This window comes from Strongylocentrotus purpuratus, unplaced genomic scaffold (genome assembly GCF_000002235.5).
Source record: "Strongylocentrotus purpuratus isolate Spur 01 unplaced genomic scaffold, Spur_5.0 spur5_scaffold_15, whole genome shotgun sequence".
In the NCBI taxonomy this organism is placed as follows: domain Eukaryota; kingdom Metazoa; phylum Echinodermata; class Echinoidea; order Camarodonta; family Strongylocentrotidae; genus Strongylocentrotus; species Strongylocentrotus purpuratus.
In genome coordinates this window covers 19,636,477-19,654,637 of record NW_022145600.1, presented here as the reverse complement: position 1 = coordinate 19,654,637, position 18,161 = coordinate 19,636,477, and the positions used below count along the sequence as shown (strand labels likewise).

General features: G+C 35.9%; 1 protein-coding gene across 1 annotated transcript in view; it reads right to left on the bottom strand.

Annotated features, from left to right (window-relative positions):
* Window positions 1-2,574: 2,574 nt before the first annotated feature.
* The window catches only part of LOC100888338, a 47,486-nt gene continuing 31,899 nt past the window's right edge, over window positions 2,575-18,161 (bottom strand). Inside the window, exons 6-7 of the mRNA XM_030985782.1 lie at window positions 11,933-12,013; window positions 2,575-3,022 (exon numbers count right to left, since the gene is read on the bottom strand). Coding sequence (XP_030841642.1) covers window positions 2,864-3,022; window positions 11,933-12,013 — 240 coding nt within the window. The 3' untranslated portion in view covers window positions 2,575-2,863. The remainder of the gene's footprint in view (window positions 3,023-11,932; window positions 12,014-18,161) is intronic.

Sequence of the window (18,161 nt, the reverse complement as noted above, 5' to 3'; positions counted from 1 at the left end):
TATGGGGTAGAGAAATAAAGAGAGAGTGAAAGAAAATGGGAGAAATAAAGATAGCGAGAGAGAGAAGAGAGAGAGAGAGAGAGAGAAAGGAGAGAAGGGATAGAGAGGGATACAAAAGAGAGATACAAAAGAGAGAGGGGGAGATGAGAGTGATATAGAAGCGACAGAGAGAGTGAGAGAGAGAATTTCAAGGGAGAGTGTTATAACATGGACCTGGTTATGAGACGGTAGGCGAAGGATATAATTCAATTATACGGAAAGAGAGAGATTAGCCCAAACCGTAGCCCAAACACGTGTAGCAATTACTGACCTCTACCAGAGGTCATTTAGCAGGATAAACAAAACGTACTCGTAAACTTACTAAGGGATGATCTAAAAATAAGAATGTGCAGTATACACATGATCGACTGTTCGGGAAAACGTCAAGTCAACCTTATTATTGATTAATCTTCGTTTGTAAGATTAAACGTATCTTCCTTATTTTTAATAAAGAAATGCAAAATAAATAATGTTACGTTCTCTCTATAAATGATTACCCAAACTGTCCCTGTACAACGACTTTGGGGAGTATTTTGAGATCATCCCTAAAAAAAAAGGTGCTAGGAAATTCTTCGGGCCAATCCGGCACATAGACTAATACACGCACACACGTAACATGTACTATACGTAGGCCTAATACATGCATAGGGATGCCAGATCATTGCAGTTCATCACGACCACTTGACTGACTTGACCAAAATACAGGCAATGTGTGCGTTCGTTCACAGAGCTGACGAACAACAATATTATCAAAGTCGAGCCATAACAAATGCATTTCAAAGTTGAAAACACAGAAACGATTAAGAGAGGGAAATGGAAAAATGAGTTGAAGAGAACAACACAGAATATTCCGGCCCGCACAGGAAATACATAGACTAACGTACGTAAGTACAATAAGATGGCGGCGGTCCGATCGATTATAAAAATTTATATAGCGATTACAGTGTACAGACAAGTGTTTTTTTTCTTCAAATTTGGGAGACAGTATAAAAATCTTACACTAAGGCAACTCGACTTTAAAATAATTATCTTTATGATTATATATATTGTTTAAGTCTGGTAATATGATTTGGTGTCAAAACATGTTAATTACTACACTTTGACAATAGTGCTATATATGTGTTATGCTGTTCAGATGACATGTAAATTTTCGAACTGAGAGGGAGCTATACCAAATTTACCGGGAGTACCGGTAAATTTTTTTATTTTTTTAAATTTTAATTACTCCAAATCAAAAGCTTTTTAGAGCCCAATTTTTTTAGAGTTGGGTGTTCTAACACTATGTTTCACAATAGTAATGCAAATTTTAAATTTCATGATCCAATCCTGATGAAATATTCCCAAAACTTTGTAATACCTTTAAATTGGGGAAATGCCTCTTTAGAAGGAGCAAGATGTAGGTTACATACATGTATAGTAGACTTGTGTAACTATTATGGGCATTTGATTTTAGCTTTATAAAAATCCATATTTCAGCAATCAAACTATATTTCAAATGTAGTAATTTGTATTTTCTTAATAATTCACTGTGCCGATATACATAAACAAGTTCTTCAGTAGGAAGCATCGATCGTACAAAAGATATTTCAAATGTCCAGCATATGATATTTCAACGCTTTTTGGAATAGTGTAGAAGCTTTGGCTACCTGTAGGTGTGAATACTTTCAACGCAAACCTCAATCAAGTGGCGTCATTTAACACTAGGATGGTCATCTGACTTGTAGATTTACCACATATCATCAATAAGGTAATACGATTCCTCCCATTCCTTCATTAACTCTTTACATGCCACATAAAATGATCTCCCTGTGCCACATTGTATCCATTATGGGATAGATCTACCAAGGACTTCACGATTATGTTTCCGGGGCAAGATTAATTGATGTGGATGGTGTGAAAAGGGTTGTCATGGTGGTTATAAAGACCGGAAAAGGGTAACTTCGCAAAGCTATTGTATTGTACAAAGCATTTTTTTTAAATGAGTGACTGCGTAGTGAGTCGAAGAAAGCAACAGAATTGTTAAACTGCCTTCTCAAACTTGATACAAGTGTGAAATGATTAAAGTTAATGGCGTTGGCCACAGTGACGAATGCCCACTTAGATGTGAAACCACAGCTAATTTATTTTCAAGTTGATTCTCCTGTTAGCCTAGCACAAGGGGTGCTTGGGATTGTGAGGGGGTGAATGACCCCTGCTCGTGAGCTTGAGTGAAAGCATGAGAGGCATGCGCAAGTACCCTTTTAGTAAGTCATTAACCATTGAAGTATCTTGAATAGGACTTGAAACCATAGATCCACTTGTTGATCATCTATGAGCATGCACTTACTTTAAAACTGAATAATCATCATTCTTGGACCATGCAGTCCATTTTAATTAATGCAATTGTATCATCACCACTACAATCACCTTCACTATACAACAATCTCCATCATCATCATCATCATCATCATCATCATCATCATCATCATCATCATCATCATCATCTTCACCATCCTCATCATCATCTTCTTCTTCATCACCATTGTCATCATCATCATTACCATCCTCACCATCATCATCATTCTTGTCGTCATGGAATACTGCTACATGAACAAATAACTTGAATTGCGCATACCAGTATTGCAATGGGTATACATACGTGGGAATATCTGAACCCAATTATCCACACCTTTCTTTGCTTATCATTCCATTACTAAATATATTTCTCTAAGAAAAAAAAATCATTAAAAAAATAGCATTTAACGTTTGACTCTCAGTGAAAATTGTCCACTTTCCATCATTCCTCACCAGAGCTCTCTCAAGAGGAGCTCGCCTTAAGCCTAATCTAATCCGGATAAAGCAGCATGTCTAGATCTGATCTTACCTCCAGTTCGGCTCGCACGATATCAAAGGATCCCCACGATGCAACGAACGACCGCTCCTTGGGAAGCACCCGGATGTTGTGGCCTTTGTCACCAAGCTGGCTCACCATATCCATAATTTCCTGTCGAAAGGAAGAAAAGGAAGAAAAAAATGAAAGAAAAGGAAGAAAAAAATGAAAAAAAAGAAAAGGTCAATGAAGAGAAGGCTGAGGAGATATTAAACTCCCCCTTCAGACTACCAAAATTCAAGGTATAGATGTACAGCTAAATGTATACGATAAGTGCTTTAAGTTTTGTAGTCTGAATGTTATGTAATGAAGTTTATGTCATGTACTTGTAGCCCGACGTAAGTTTGAGCGTTGCTTCAAATGCTAACTCTACATGTATAAAAGAATTGGGGCCACCTTCACATCTGACTGTTGTATCATACAAAGACGTTATAACTGGGTGGGGATTGTTGTGAGCCTGTAATATGTCCACTAACCCTCTTCAAACCTAGTTTCTTTGCTCATTATTTCTTTACACAGTTGGTCTAATTCTCAGTTTGTATAAAGTCACTTTTGTCTACCATCCATAAGGTCTGATAATCATTTGATGTTTACTAGACAAAATGGGCATTAGACAAAATTGGAATTGGAACTGACTGGAAATTAAGACTAAATTAGAGATACCGATAGATCAAATGAGTAGTAGACTAATCGGAGATTTTGGATTAGACCACAAGCAAATTAGACCAAATGACTATTAGCCTAAAAGATCATTAGACCAAAAGATAAGTAGACGAAATGATTATTAGACCCATGTAGATAGTAGACGGGCTGGATGTAGACCATTTGGAAATAGACGAATTGGGTAGAAGACGAACTGGTTGTAGACCAAACGACAATAAAACCCTTTATACCACTGCTATAAGTTGATTCGCTATACATATGCAGCGTTTCTTTACGCAAGTTTTAATAGATTTTCTCCAGTCTGAATGAGCTAATAATTCAGGTTTATGGTGATTACCACAATGCCAACTGATGCGAGAATTGGCAATGATACTCCCTCGTAGCCTTCATAATCATAGATTTCATTCATGCAAATCTGTGATATCGGATGAGCTAGGTGCAAGAGTTCATTTTAGCAATCGCAGCTAGTTCACCAAAAAAATGACTAGGATTGCATCTAGCAAATTGTTAAATCTTATACTTGGCAGTACCTCGATCTCCTGGAGGTCCCTGCTCTTAGACCAGGTTTTATTTTGCACTTGTCAAAAGCCAGCATTCAAGAATGGATTTTATGTCTTTAAATTTCAGAAATTAAAGTATGTCCAATCGACTTTATGCTGAAGATTTGCAGCGAGTACGGAATTATCCCCCCCCCCCCAAAAAAAAATAGTTTTAAGGTAAATTATCACATATTCTACAAGGAATACTTGCAACCCCCCCCCCCCCCCCTATGAAAAAAAGGTATGAAAACTTGTGCTTTTGTGAACCAAGTATTAAAATATTCTTATAATATCATTCTTCAGATATTCTTATCGTATTTAGAATTTAAATCAGAAAGACGGTTTTTGATTAGCTTTCCTATCTCTGATACAATTGTCATTTCTTTGAAAACCGGATCGCAGGACAACCGTGTACTGTGCGGTTGGTTTATAAGAATCCTCCAGACAGTAGAATTTATGAGAGACATCTTGTGACACTTGATCTCCACGCTTTTTTCAGGGGCAAAGAATTACCCAAAGACGATGAAACGTATTAGAGGAATGAATGTAAATAGGTGTACAGGGATCCGGCTCATTCGACTCCCAAGACATCGTATTTGAAGGGTCATGACTTTCCAATTCATAACGAATGATGTGAATGGATAGTAACATGAAGTTACACAGGACACATACAAATGTAGACATGTAGATCTATGAAACCATTCAGAGTGAGGCTTAATTTACATTCACTGTACAGAGACTGTCAGGCTGCTTGAGTTTTAAAAAAAATGATCATCTTTGCATTCACATGCTTTTTGGAGAGTGGAAACCATCATCATGGGCCTGGATTTTCACTGCAAAATGTTATGATTCTAAATGTGACTCCTAAAAAGAGTGAATTTCCACTCCTAGAAGAGTGCATATCCAATTCTGTATATTTAGAGAGCATATTATCAATTGGTACAGGAAGTTAGGAACATTGTTCGAGACAAAACCAAATCTGGAAATTTAGAATTGAAAATGAAAACTGGACCAATCATCTCTTTCCTTTTCTTTTTTTCTATTGTTTTCATTTTTCATTCTCTCTTTTTTGGGTATGTTTGTTTTTATGGCTCTTTGGTATGAAAATCAACCAAGAAAAAAACTTCACCTAGCAATCTATGAGTGAACATGTAAGAAATTTGAATAACTAAAGAATAACATAAAATCCTACACCCTAATGCCAATCCCATCCATGTACAAAACACTGTATGTAAGCCAAGTCGAGTTTAGATTTTGTCACCATGCGTGCACGTACACACATGTACTTCAATTAGTCTATATTAATTATAAATTGCTTTAACCTTCCTTTCAATCAAGAGTACGGTATTTACAACTTGCAATTTATCTGTACAAAAACCCCAACTAAAAACACTCTGAGCGAAATACTTTCTAATAACTGGTCTCCTAATAGTAAACAAAAGAGACTACTGCAATGTACACACAGTTTTTATTTTAAAAAGCATATTTATTGGTTATTGTACCTGTTCATGTGTGTTTATGGTAAATATTTGGATTCTTGTCAATTAGCTCGAATCTGCAAATAGATCTTGTGTAAATACAATGGCTGTCAGATGGCTGTATTCTGAGGGACATGTGCAGTGACGTGTATAGAGAAATTTGTGTTGCAGATATAGGAAAAGACTACAGATACACATTTGTACATGAATAAATATGTCCATGAAATGAATAGATTTATTAGACTAAAGATAGAAAGGAGATAAGAAATACTAATAATGCTCTACTCTATAAACATCCTCTACAATCATTCAAAAAGTAATCATAATTATTAGATACAACATAGAAAATATTGTACCTAAAACATTTTCCTTATAATTACTGAAGTACAAAAATAATTCTCAATTTTAATTTGAACGACAAGCACAATTGCTCAGCAACGCAGAATAATTTTGACAGATAAAAGGGAGATAAGAAATACTAATAATGCTCTACTCTATAAACATCCTCTACAATCATTCAAAAGGTATTTATAATTATTAGATCAAACATAGAAAATATTGAGCCTAAAACATTTTCCTTAGATTTTGAACAAATAATAATTCTCAATTTTAAATTGAACGACAAGCACAATTTCTCGGCAACTCAGAATAATTTCAACAGATAGAAGGGGAAAATAAATACTAATAATGCTCTACTCTATAAACATCCTCTACAATCATTCAAAAGGTGTTTATAATTATTAGATAAAACGTAACAAATATTTTAAACCTAAAACATTTTCCTTATAATGTAATTAGTACCAATAATAATTCTCAATTTTAATTTGAACGACAAGCACAAATGCTCAGCAACGAATAACAATTTCGACAGATAAATTAACACTTGCGGTTCAATTATTTCAGCGCCTTGCTGGCCACTCCCAAAAAGATTAACGAAATAGCCTACGATTCTTTGTTGGTCCTCGGCTCCCGAATAACGAATTAATCCCAAACGTTAATGAACGAGCTGGAACTGAAATGAAGTCGAACAGTTGATGCAAGCGCTCAATTTGACAAGACTCCTGTGAGAAATGGAGTGGCTAAAATTAACTGCACCATTGACGACGATTAACACAGCACCGGTCTGTCTTAATCAACTGCACAATTTCCACTGTATAGGCCTTCATGTATGCATTAATTTAGATATTGAACAAGAAATACATGTACTTTTATTAAACATGTGGTCTTATCATTAGTGCACACACATTCACAATTGTGTCAAATTACTTGAATAAAATCTGACCATATGATATGTTGTGGTCAAAATGTGAGAAGAAAAAAATTGATTTTGAACTTGTGTCAAATACTTCAGCACAAAAGTCAAATTTTGTTTATATCATGATGAAAAATTTATATTTTCTGATAATGCATCACACCCCTATTTCAATTTTGTCTAATCCTCTACCAGTAGGTTTAACAAAATGTGTTTTGATTTGAGTTTGAAATTATTTTGAAAATTATTTTTAAAAGATGATAATCATCCACTTATTTTCCTTCAGAAAAAAATAAAGGACCAAAAGAAATTTAAAGCATTATACAATAAACATGAATCAAAAACTTGATATCCTCATGTACTATTGATCTTTTGAAAGAAAAAAGTAAAGTATAGATAAAGTCATTTTTCCAAATACATTTGTTCCTCTGTTTAATACGATACAATGCCATTTGCGGAAACCAATCAAATAAAGACAGTCTTTGACAATAATCATATTGAGTACATTCTCATGATGTATCTGCTCCTTCAGATCAGAAATGGATATTCCTGACTGAGATGCTGGAATAAGGAGGATGCTGATGATGATATTTCATTCCCCGCATCTTGGAATCACATTAAGACTTAATGCACTTTGGAAGATATTGGATTGATGAAGATCCCTTCAAAGGTTGTATTGCATTGAAGCAAGAAATAAAGGATAATATATCCAACGTTCCCAACAAGGAGAACATGTCCATGTACATGTCTGTGCATATTTTGTATGCTTAAAATTCAAAGAATAAACATTTCTGTGTTTTTTAGGCAAAACTTTAGCCTTTTCCCTCTTCAAGTGCAATCCAAGCCTTTCTAATAAGTTCATTCTTATAAAAGCTGAAATCAGATGACCAGAAGGGTGAAAGTTTTAAATAAATCAGACCAATAATAAGAAAGCTGTGAATGTTTAAAATATGAGATCATTCATTTAAGTCTATGCGAATCTCAAATTGGTAATTTGGTCAGTGGATTGTGACGTAGTCGCAGATAACTCTCCTGTTTGTCATACGTACAAAAATATCATTAATTTCTGTTTTTCTTTAATAAGTGCCCTCTCCTTTGGGGTACTACTCAAAATATATTATAGATATCATATTATATTATAGGGCCTCCAAAGAGACATTACTGATCAGCCAATTTGAAGAGCCCATATTTTGAAAAATTCATAACTTTAACATTTTTTGGTCTAATTTCATTCAAACTTTCACAGGTCTACTCTGATTTATCTGCTTTCCTCTAGAGTAGTTTGCTATCACGGTTGGTTTCCCTTTAACAAGAATATAAGTCATAGAGAGTGCACATGAAGTGAAAACACATTTTGGAATAGGTCCAAACTGGTGTTTTATTTTGTGTTCCATACATGTACATGCAACTGGATAGACTAGTTAATTAATGAGTGAACAACTGTGAAGTGACACCAAATATGTTATTTCACGTGATAATTAGGCATGTCCATGTTCTCATAATCTAAATATAAACCTAAACACAAGTATCAAGAAAAAAAAGGCACTTCTGATTGGCCCATGTTCTCGAATATGTAATTACCAACATATGGGATAACCTCATGATCTAATGTCATTTATAGCTTGAAAATCTGTTCTTCAAACCTAACACTATATTTTTAAATCTTAAGTTTAGATTTACAAGGTGTTTATTGTTGTATTTGAGGAGGCACGATAGCTCAGTCGGTAGAGCAGTGGTCTCGTAATCAGGTGACCCGAGTTTGAAACCAAGTCGATGCGCTAGTGCCCTTTGGTTAGGCATTAATCCTCATTACCAGGTCCTGCGGAGAGGACCTAAAGCCGTCGGCCCTCTGGTTGCTTACTAACAAGCATTTATGCTTTCTTAGCAGTCAGGTAAAATAACCACCACCACCACCACCAAGATTTCAATAAGCAAGAAAGATAATAAGGATATCAATACTACTTTTCTCAGTATTCTTTTTCTTATTCTCTCCTTTGCTCCATCACAGCGCATATGGACATATTTTGTGATATATACGCCATTAAAGTACGGAACTTGTATATCATTGTTATACATGTGTGTACCTTTAAATCCTTTAAATTGAATCAGTGAGTCAATTCTTTGATTTTGTTTCCACTCTAAATATGCCTAGAAAGTCAAGCATTAACTCAGATGGGTTCTCCATAGCTGCACTTCTCAACTTTGACTTTGGTCCCTATTACCCTCTAATTTGATGCAGCTCATGCAAGAACAGGTGCAGTTTTTAAGGTCATGTGATTTTTTTTCTACATCTACATCTACACATGTAGACTACCATATATACTACAACTGATGGAACCAGTGGAAATCCATGGACAGTTACGTACATACTTGAGTTTGAAAAATCATCAATATTATACATATTCGGTATGCTCCAGCAATTAAATAGAACAAAATATATGAGGCAACAAATTCAGAATTTCCTAGAGTGATGTTATATTTCCCTGAGGTTGAAATATAGGGGTCTGCTCACTATTCATGAGGAACGCTATTCATAAAAGACCGCTTTTCATTTAGTCCCGCGTTATGGATAGTGGTCCTCATGAATAATGGTCCTTATGAATAGCGGTCCTTATGATTAGCAGAGCTTGACCCGGATGGCACAAGGGGAATTCCGAATTTAGAGATGAATACCAGTACATGTTACCGGTATACTGAACAAGGCAGTAATGCATGCAACAATTGTTCAATAAAATGGAAGGTATTTGCAATCTCACGACTTTCTCCTTTGGAGTATTTAGGGACTCTTGATTAGATTCAAGTTGCCTTTGTATTAAATGCGTGCAGCTAAGACAATGCAAACAATGGATACGTGCAGGGAAGAGAGGCACGCAACCCAATTTACTTTTGAACGCGATATAAAGCACAAAAATGTTGTTACATTGCTGGGTCATGCACATACAAACAAAATTAATGTAGAGTGTCATGTGACACCGTTGCAGTAAATAGGATACCCGCTAACAAACACCCTAAATACATAAAAAATATGATACAGTTGCAGTTTATTTCCCTGTTTATATTATCCACAAATAAATTGTCCAGGAAATGGAGAGATCTTTAAAGTTCTTTATTGAGTGTTGTCTGTATGTTTTTTTAAAGTGTAGTGTGTATGACGATAGGGTTTTGTGTTTTTATTATGGTATGAAAGTGATCCATACCAAATTTCATGATACATATTTGGAATTAAAACTTGGCAAATGGGATGTGATCATTTTAAAGCCCCTCTACAGTGTTGGGAGCCCCAAATTCAAGCCTTTTATTAACCGGGCGCCGGGCGATTTTTACCCCACGGTCCCTGACTTTTGGCGCCCGGTAAGACGGGGAAAATGAGTACCGGGCGCCGGTCCATTTTTATTTCTGGCGCCCGGTCTGGGAGAATTAACATTTTCTATTTCATAAACTTCCACATGTCTAGCACTAAATGTTCACAAATGTGACAAAAACTTACTTGATACGAGTTAAACGTGGACTGAATGAACCCTAACAAACCATTATATAATGAGAATCCTAATTAAAATCGCCCAGAAAAATTGCAGCACTAAATACGAGCGGCCGCTATCTCCTACTCCTAGCGGAGTACGGAGCACACAATACGGGGGATGTACACCACTCAAAGACGAGCGCATTTCCCCAGGCCATGCATACACACACAAATGACATCAGTGCTGTACTGCACTACACACACAGTGTCAGTACAAGAAAGTCTCGATGTAACTTCCAAAAATCCATCCCAAAAGCCAAATTTTGCTGTCAAAAATGCGGAATCGGAGCCATATTTCCAAAGCTCACGGGGGTTTAGCCCAGTTTTAAGAAACAGTTTCATCAAAAAAGCGCTAAAAATCAAGAAATCAGCGATTTTGTTGCCAGTTTTTTTGCCTATCGCATGCCCTTCGGATGTAATGGTATCTTCAAAAAGCCAAATGAAAATCAGAACACCGGACCTGCTGATGCATTGACTTTATGTACAAAGTTGATTGCAACTCCAGACTTGCCTTGATTCAGCGGCCCTCATACTCATTGACTAAAATTCTGTGATGTTTTAAATAATGGATTTTTCTGATAAAATAGGTAAATATATTTAAAAATCTTTTTTCTTTTTTTTTGTTATTATTATTATTTTTTTTTTATTATTATTATTTTTTTTTTTTTTTTTTAAGTGACAGGTCTAAATAACAAACGCGTTAAACAGGCAAAATCTGTTTTTTTTAACTAAAATAAGCTTTTTCAAGCTGAATAATATGTTTTTTGAAAGTGACAGGTTGGCAGCTCTGCAATGTCATTATAGATGGTTTTTCTTAAGTATTTTTTTTACCAAAATAATTTAATTCCCCCTTTCCTAACATTTTTCAATTTTTGACATTTAACGGCATGAAAATAGTATTAAACATGAACTACAACAACTACATATGACAGATTTATCCAAGGTATGAGTGATTTAATATTGGAGTGCTCAAAATGTAAACTAGAAATTAAACTACAGTATGTATAAATAAAAGGTAACGTTTAACAAATAATTTAAAAGAATACATATTTTCATCCATTTTGGAAACGGCTCCTGGTCCTGGAAAACGGCTCCCGGTTCTCTAAAAAAATTAAGGACCGGGAGCCGCTTTTTCAGATATTTGGCTCCCGGTCTGCTTTGACTTAATAAAAGGCTTGCCCAAATTCATCAAAAATTTGATAGCAAAATTTCACTTAAATTGTATCATAGTGTGAAAGAGGATGTCAATTGAGACACACTTCTGCAAAGATTTCTCCCGAAAAATGTGTTTGAAAACAAATATTGAGAAAAGAATACATAATGTGGGTTTTATTGTATGCAGAAAACCTGAATTTTGTTTTCTTTCATCAATATTCAACTTAAAACACATTTGTTTTGAAAATCCTTGCAGAAATTTGTCAAAAATGATATCCTCTTTCACATTATGATACAAATGAAGTGAAATTTTGCCATCAAATTTTTGGGGCTCACAAAACTGTGGAGGGGGGGGGGGGGCTTTAAATTTTAAACACCATTAAGTCTACATTTCAAGACATTTCCTGAATTACTTACATCTCTGACGCTGTCTGCTCGGTAATCAACATGAATGACGTAATGGAAATATGGGCGGTAGACCGATCGCAGTAACTGATCCTAAAGCAGAAAGAGAAAAGAGAAAGATAGGGATGAAACAAATTATGAACAATTATCAATATTGTAGAATTGCCATTATATGTTGCGTTATTTTCACATATCAATTTCACTGTTTGATCTTTAAGAGTTGATCGCCATTCTATAAAATTAATTTTGTTATAATACAGTCAAACCTGTCTGTAGCCACCGCCCAAGGGAAACACAAAAAGTGGTCTTTGTAGACAGGTTCCTTTTTTTATAGTACAAGTTTCAATGAGAAACCATTTTCAAAGGAAACAAAAAATGTGGTCTCTGTAGACAGGTGGTCACTATAGCAGGTTTGACTGTACATAGAGATGTGACTTCCTTTATGTGTTAATATCTTTTAAATTTCAGCAAGAAGAATGAATATACAATTTGGGAATCCATAATCCCCAAAACAGTTTTTGAATATTTTTGTTGAGCCATTTGGAAAAATTCCACCATGCATTCCATATGTACAGTACTTTATTTTTTTTAACAAGAACTCACTAGTTTGTTGCAAGTCTAGACAACACATCTAGTTGCATGCTTAACAATACAATATAACCTGGAGCAGTTTTCTCTCAAAATACATTTTCATTTCACAAACTCAAGATTAGCTACAACTTTGCACTCCATTGATGCCATATTAGATATTTATCATTCATATCAAGAGCGATCAACAAATACGGTAAACAAAACCTATAAAAAAAAAAATCAGATTCAAATTATAATCTGAAATTCAGCTTTCCATCAAAATCATATCAATTCACCTTGACTCATTCATATCCCACGGCCATTGCACTTTACATGTCCAAGTATTCTTCTCTTGTTTACTTTCTTGGTTTCACTCAAAAGTCTAATAGAGTGTTTTGTTGAATTGTCACAGTGGACAGATTGCCCATTGAGTTTGTAGGGACTTCGATCCTGTCAAAAGGCACCCTGGATTCTGGACTGCAACCCCTTTCACACTACATGTAGCTGAATTCACACTGCAAGAAAAAAAATCATCAATTTTTTTCCTCATATATGCAGGTGTTTCATCCAAAGTTGCAAAGCAAAGCAACTACCAGCAAACACGACGGAAAACCTTAATCGAAAAATCCAGGTTCTACAATACACTTAATTTGCTGGTGGGAAACAACTGCCAGGACTTTAAAAAAAGAAATCAAGCTTAGGCAATTTAAATAGCAATCACATAAATGTGGAAACATTACAATGACGTATTACGTAATTAGGGCATGATCTCTACGGGTTATTCAATAGGTTGTTCAATTGGTTGTCGTAATTTGCCCTTAAAATATATTCTTGAGAGTCTCTGCATGCACTCAGATTCATGGCAAAACTTGGGTGTAAATGAATGACTGGCAAGATGCAATGCTTGGGAGAGGAGATAAATTACACAGCAATGAACATAAAAACCTTACAAGTACATGAACTTGAAAATTACCATCATGTGAAAGATACCCCCAGTTGTGTAAAGTGCACTGTGCTTATAGCTAATGTCACCTAATTTTGTCACAAGATAAATGTTTGAAGCAGTTTAGAGTCTTGTGACTGGATGGACCTTTATTTAGAGTTTTTTCTCACATTTGCAACATCAAACTTTCAAGGAACATTTGTAGACAAGTACGTTTCCTAAAGTTCTAAAGTGTACAACTATGTTATGGGTCCCTGGCAAATATGACCGCACAAAGATAATCTCAAACCACTTGGCAGTTGCATCACATGCTGTCTGCTAGCGCATCATTAAAAACAAAAGAGCTGAGGCAACTGGCATATACTTGCACACGATCGATCAACACTAATAGTGTTCATGTCTACCGAAACAATTAAGCATGGCAAAACTTCTGCGGGATCTTTCGCAAGACAAGTGCAAGATATTGTCTGGCCGCAATCGCCCAGGAAACCTCATATTGTAAAAGGAGGAGATGATTATCTTGATGAAATAAGTACCGGTATGTGAAAACGGTGCTGGTGAGAAAGAGAGCTTCACAATTGTCTGCATCTGACCCTAGTACAATATATCGATTTCCCTCTACTTATCTTGATAGAGCTGTGTAGTCAAAGCTTCAGACAGTCTGTGAGGTTGTTTTCTGATATTTTTTTTCTCTCTCCTAGTTTTCAGCTTCTTTCCAATGTGATATCGATATGAACTGCATTTGTACATGTCTGCAAATACATCATGCCTCTTCCCTCTTCATACTCTTAAATTTCTTTTGCATCCTTGGTTTTTTAATCAATTTACAGTTATATACAGCTACTATCAAAATTCTACAATTAAATTAAAATTAAAAGTGGCTGAATCATGCATATACATGTATATTCATGGCAGGACTTCTCACAGTCCTGACCGTGTTCTGCATCCGGTCTGCCTGAGACACTCTGCTTTTTCTTTTCTTTCTTTTAAATCTGTAATAATTCCCCTTTAGATCAAGACCTAGAACAAGCCTCATTTTCTTTAGTATACAAGTGTCATTACTGTAAATTTTAGGAGTAAATGGCCAGAACATTTGCATCGGTGTCTATGTCATGCAATCACTACATTTTGTGCCAATGTTTTAAGCAGCTTATTAAGGAAAATAGTGTCACTTTTTCAACTGATATACCCTACATGCCCAAAACTTTAGCTTAATAATGGAAAGAAACATCTGAAAGCAAAACATCATATTTTGTGAGTTCAAAAGAAACATTCTCTTCACTTTTCATAACATCTTCAATAGCTTTTAGTGTACATTTGTCTGCAAATTTCATTTTAAGACGACAAAAATGTATACCCGGTATTCATATACTAACATATATATCGCATTGATTTTGAGTGGTACATATACATGTTGCAAACAAAATATTTGAAAATTCCCTTTATTAAAGCATGGAGCTCATTCTAAAGAAGATTTCAAGGTAGGGCCAAGGGTATATTTACATTCCTTCATAAAGAGAATACTTTTTAGTTCAAATCTATACAGGTGGTTGCTAAAAAAACAGGTTTCACAATACATATGTTCAATGTCATATAACCGGTATCTGGCATCTGCATGAGCCACAATTATAACCATGACTCCAGATCACCTTTTGCCTTTCAAAAAAAAGCTAATTTCAGGGCTATTATCACGATTAAAGTTTATGGTCATGCCCAGTGAATGCAATCCCGTTTAATTATGATGTCAATGAGCCATGGAAAGAGCATTATTTAATTACAACCACACACACTGGTTCACTGGCACACTGGCAATTATACTGTTGTACATATCTCATAACTTGTGTTTTTCCGGAAAGATTAATTGAGCATTCATTGTCATCTATCTCAGATTAGCGCAAATTTTTAAATGGTGAGGTTCATGTGAAAGTCTGTTAAAGATAAAGACCAGCTATGGTCATGCGATTGCGTTGTGAAAGAAACGTTGTGGAATAGATCAGAAAAGGTTGATCATCTAGCATAAAAGTATTGGTGTGTACTGCAAGGTTCTGGAATTATCAAAATGATAAGAAATTTGGCCCAGTCTTGGTAAAGTTACAAGCACTGTACACAAAAAGATGTGTGCGTAGTCACGCACACGGGCGTGACAGGTGCGTTATATCTATCAGGTCCAAATAGATATAATAAATTACCAAATATATCAATTAGTATGCGTTTTCTCGGCAAAATTTTTGTATGATCACGAATAAGTCAAAACATATTCTTTCACATGATTGGTAATAAAAACTTCCATTTCATTTTTTAAGAGGGGGGCGTTTCCAAAACTGGTCTTTACCTTTAACTGTAAGTTTAGTCATGGTTTTAAACGTTGAAGATATCATTCAGTTTATAGGGTAGGGACCATGAGGACACACTCATTATTAAAGTTCACTCAATGTTATGAACCATGAGCAATGTAAGGTTAGCACAATAACTACAAGCTGGAGGGGTCTCCACCTGAAGTAATGTGCGAACGAACGAACGTAACATATGAGGTTATGCCAGCTTGTAGTTTAAAGGGGCTGACGTTTAAAACCTTGAATAGTCATTGTTCTGGGCCTAGCTGTGTGAACCCTCATCATTGTGAATCGTGGTAAATAACTTTGAGGTTTGTTACTGAAAATTTTAAACTATGAGGTTCCTGTGTAAACATAGCTAATGACATGAAACCAAGTACAACCACACAATCTACTTCTCATACATGTACATGACTGTAAAGACAAATACAGCTCTGAGCCAAATATCACTGAGCTGAAGTTCACTACCAGTTAGATAAAAAATACATTGTCCATTTAGTTACATCTCTAGATGATAGATCAAAATTTATGCCAGATTTTTGGTTACGAGCAAATGCCAAAAGGGGAAAATGTAAATAAAAGGCAAATTTCTCATCTTACGTGATTGAACGATATCCTTTTATAAATACGTCTTTTAACATATTTTTTCTTGCAATCAATCACTCAAGTTTATTCAACGACATCCTATTTCACATTTTTCGTTTGAGAATGTTTGAAAGCACACAGTGCATGTATACCTCAACAAGGGTACTATTTCTGTGTGAGGCTATAACTTAATAGTGCCCTTCTGGCTCCAAACTGAAGGGAAACAAGCTCCTTGCTTGGAACTTTGATGTGAGTTTCATAACATTTCAGAGTCAGAAATTTCAGAATGATTTTGAGAGATGGAATGCTGGGGTTAATCAATGTCACGACCTTCAAATCCGGTTCAGTTGAGCACCCCCCCCCCCTATCCTCTCTAGGCGCATTTATACTGTCAAATACCTCATTTTGAAAAGTCGCGATGTTTCGTGCACCCGGTTACACTTGTGCTGAAACATCACCGACGGAGCTGTTCAGCGATGTTTTGGCGTGTTTCGGTTGGTAATGCGCATGTGCAGTCTTCCCGACCTTTGACCCCGGCCTGCTATAAGATTTTTAGCGCGCGCAATTTCCAGCTAGCGCTATAGCTAGCTAAATAGCGATACATCCCATGCGCATGCATGCGATATGTTTTGTTTATCTCGCGTGTAGTATTTGAGGCAAGAGTGGATAAGTTACGAAGTACGGACTACGGCTGCTGATTCAGTTTTCCCAAATTCAATCGAAATCTAGTAGTAAAAACGATATGGGAAGGTTAAGAAAATCATCGTTGTTAATTGTTAATTTCATGCTTTCACTCATTTCTCTGAAGCCCTTTTCCCCACGTTTGCAGGGACGCTTGGAAGTCTGGTGGAGGAGCTCTCCCTGCCTCCACATCGAAATCAAGAACTTCATCAGTCCAATGGGAATTGTTCACTTCCATATTAATTAATCTAACAAAACACTCAAATACTACTACTAGACAGATATGGCCAGACGGGAATAACGAAGATTGAATAAAGGATGAGTTAACGGAATTGGAACAAACGGAGCTGAATGAACGGATAACACGCGCGACGATGGAAATGCTATAAATATCACACGGGAAGAACGTGGTTTAAAAGAGCGCGGGTAACAATCCGGAAGTGCCGGAAGTCACGTGCCTAACATCGCGATGTTACAACTGCGAGCGGTTATACTTGCCAAACACGCCAAAACACGCCAAAACACGCCAAAAGATCACACTTCGTTTTGGAATGTTTGGGGCTTGGCATGTCTGCCGGTAAAGCGTAGTTGCCCTTGGTAACATCGCGGCCAGGCTCCGGTTTGGCATTTTTTGGCGTGTTTGGATGACAGTGTAACTGCCCCTTCTGTCTCTCTCTCTCTCTCTCTCTCCCCCAAGATTCAACAGGTCTTCTGGGTATCGTTTCACAACACCGTCATAAGAACAAGTTTGTCGACATCCCATTCAAACACCCACAATTTAATACACGCATTTGAATGGGTTGTCAGTGAACTTGTTCTTATGACTGTTTTGTGAAACGCTACCCCAAAATTTTGTCATAATTTGATAAATAGCAATGCATTCAAACCTTTTTTAAGTTTTTTTTTTTTTTTTTACTTCATAAGTGGATTAATATAATAAGCAAATAAGGTGTTAAAATACTTTAGATCCATGACTGTGTATGCATAATCATGTTCTGAATTCCCTAACTTAGCTTTCTGTTTTGTATACTTTTGTTTGTTTTACTCCAAGCATATTTGACACTGTGTTCATTTGATTTAATACAACCATTCCAGGTTTAGTTTGGCTAAATCCAAAACATAAACAGGA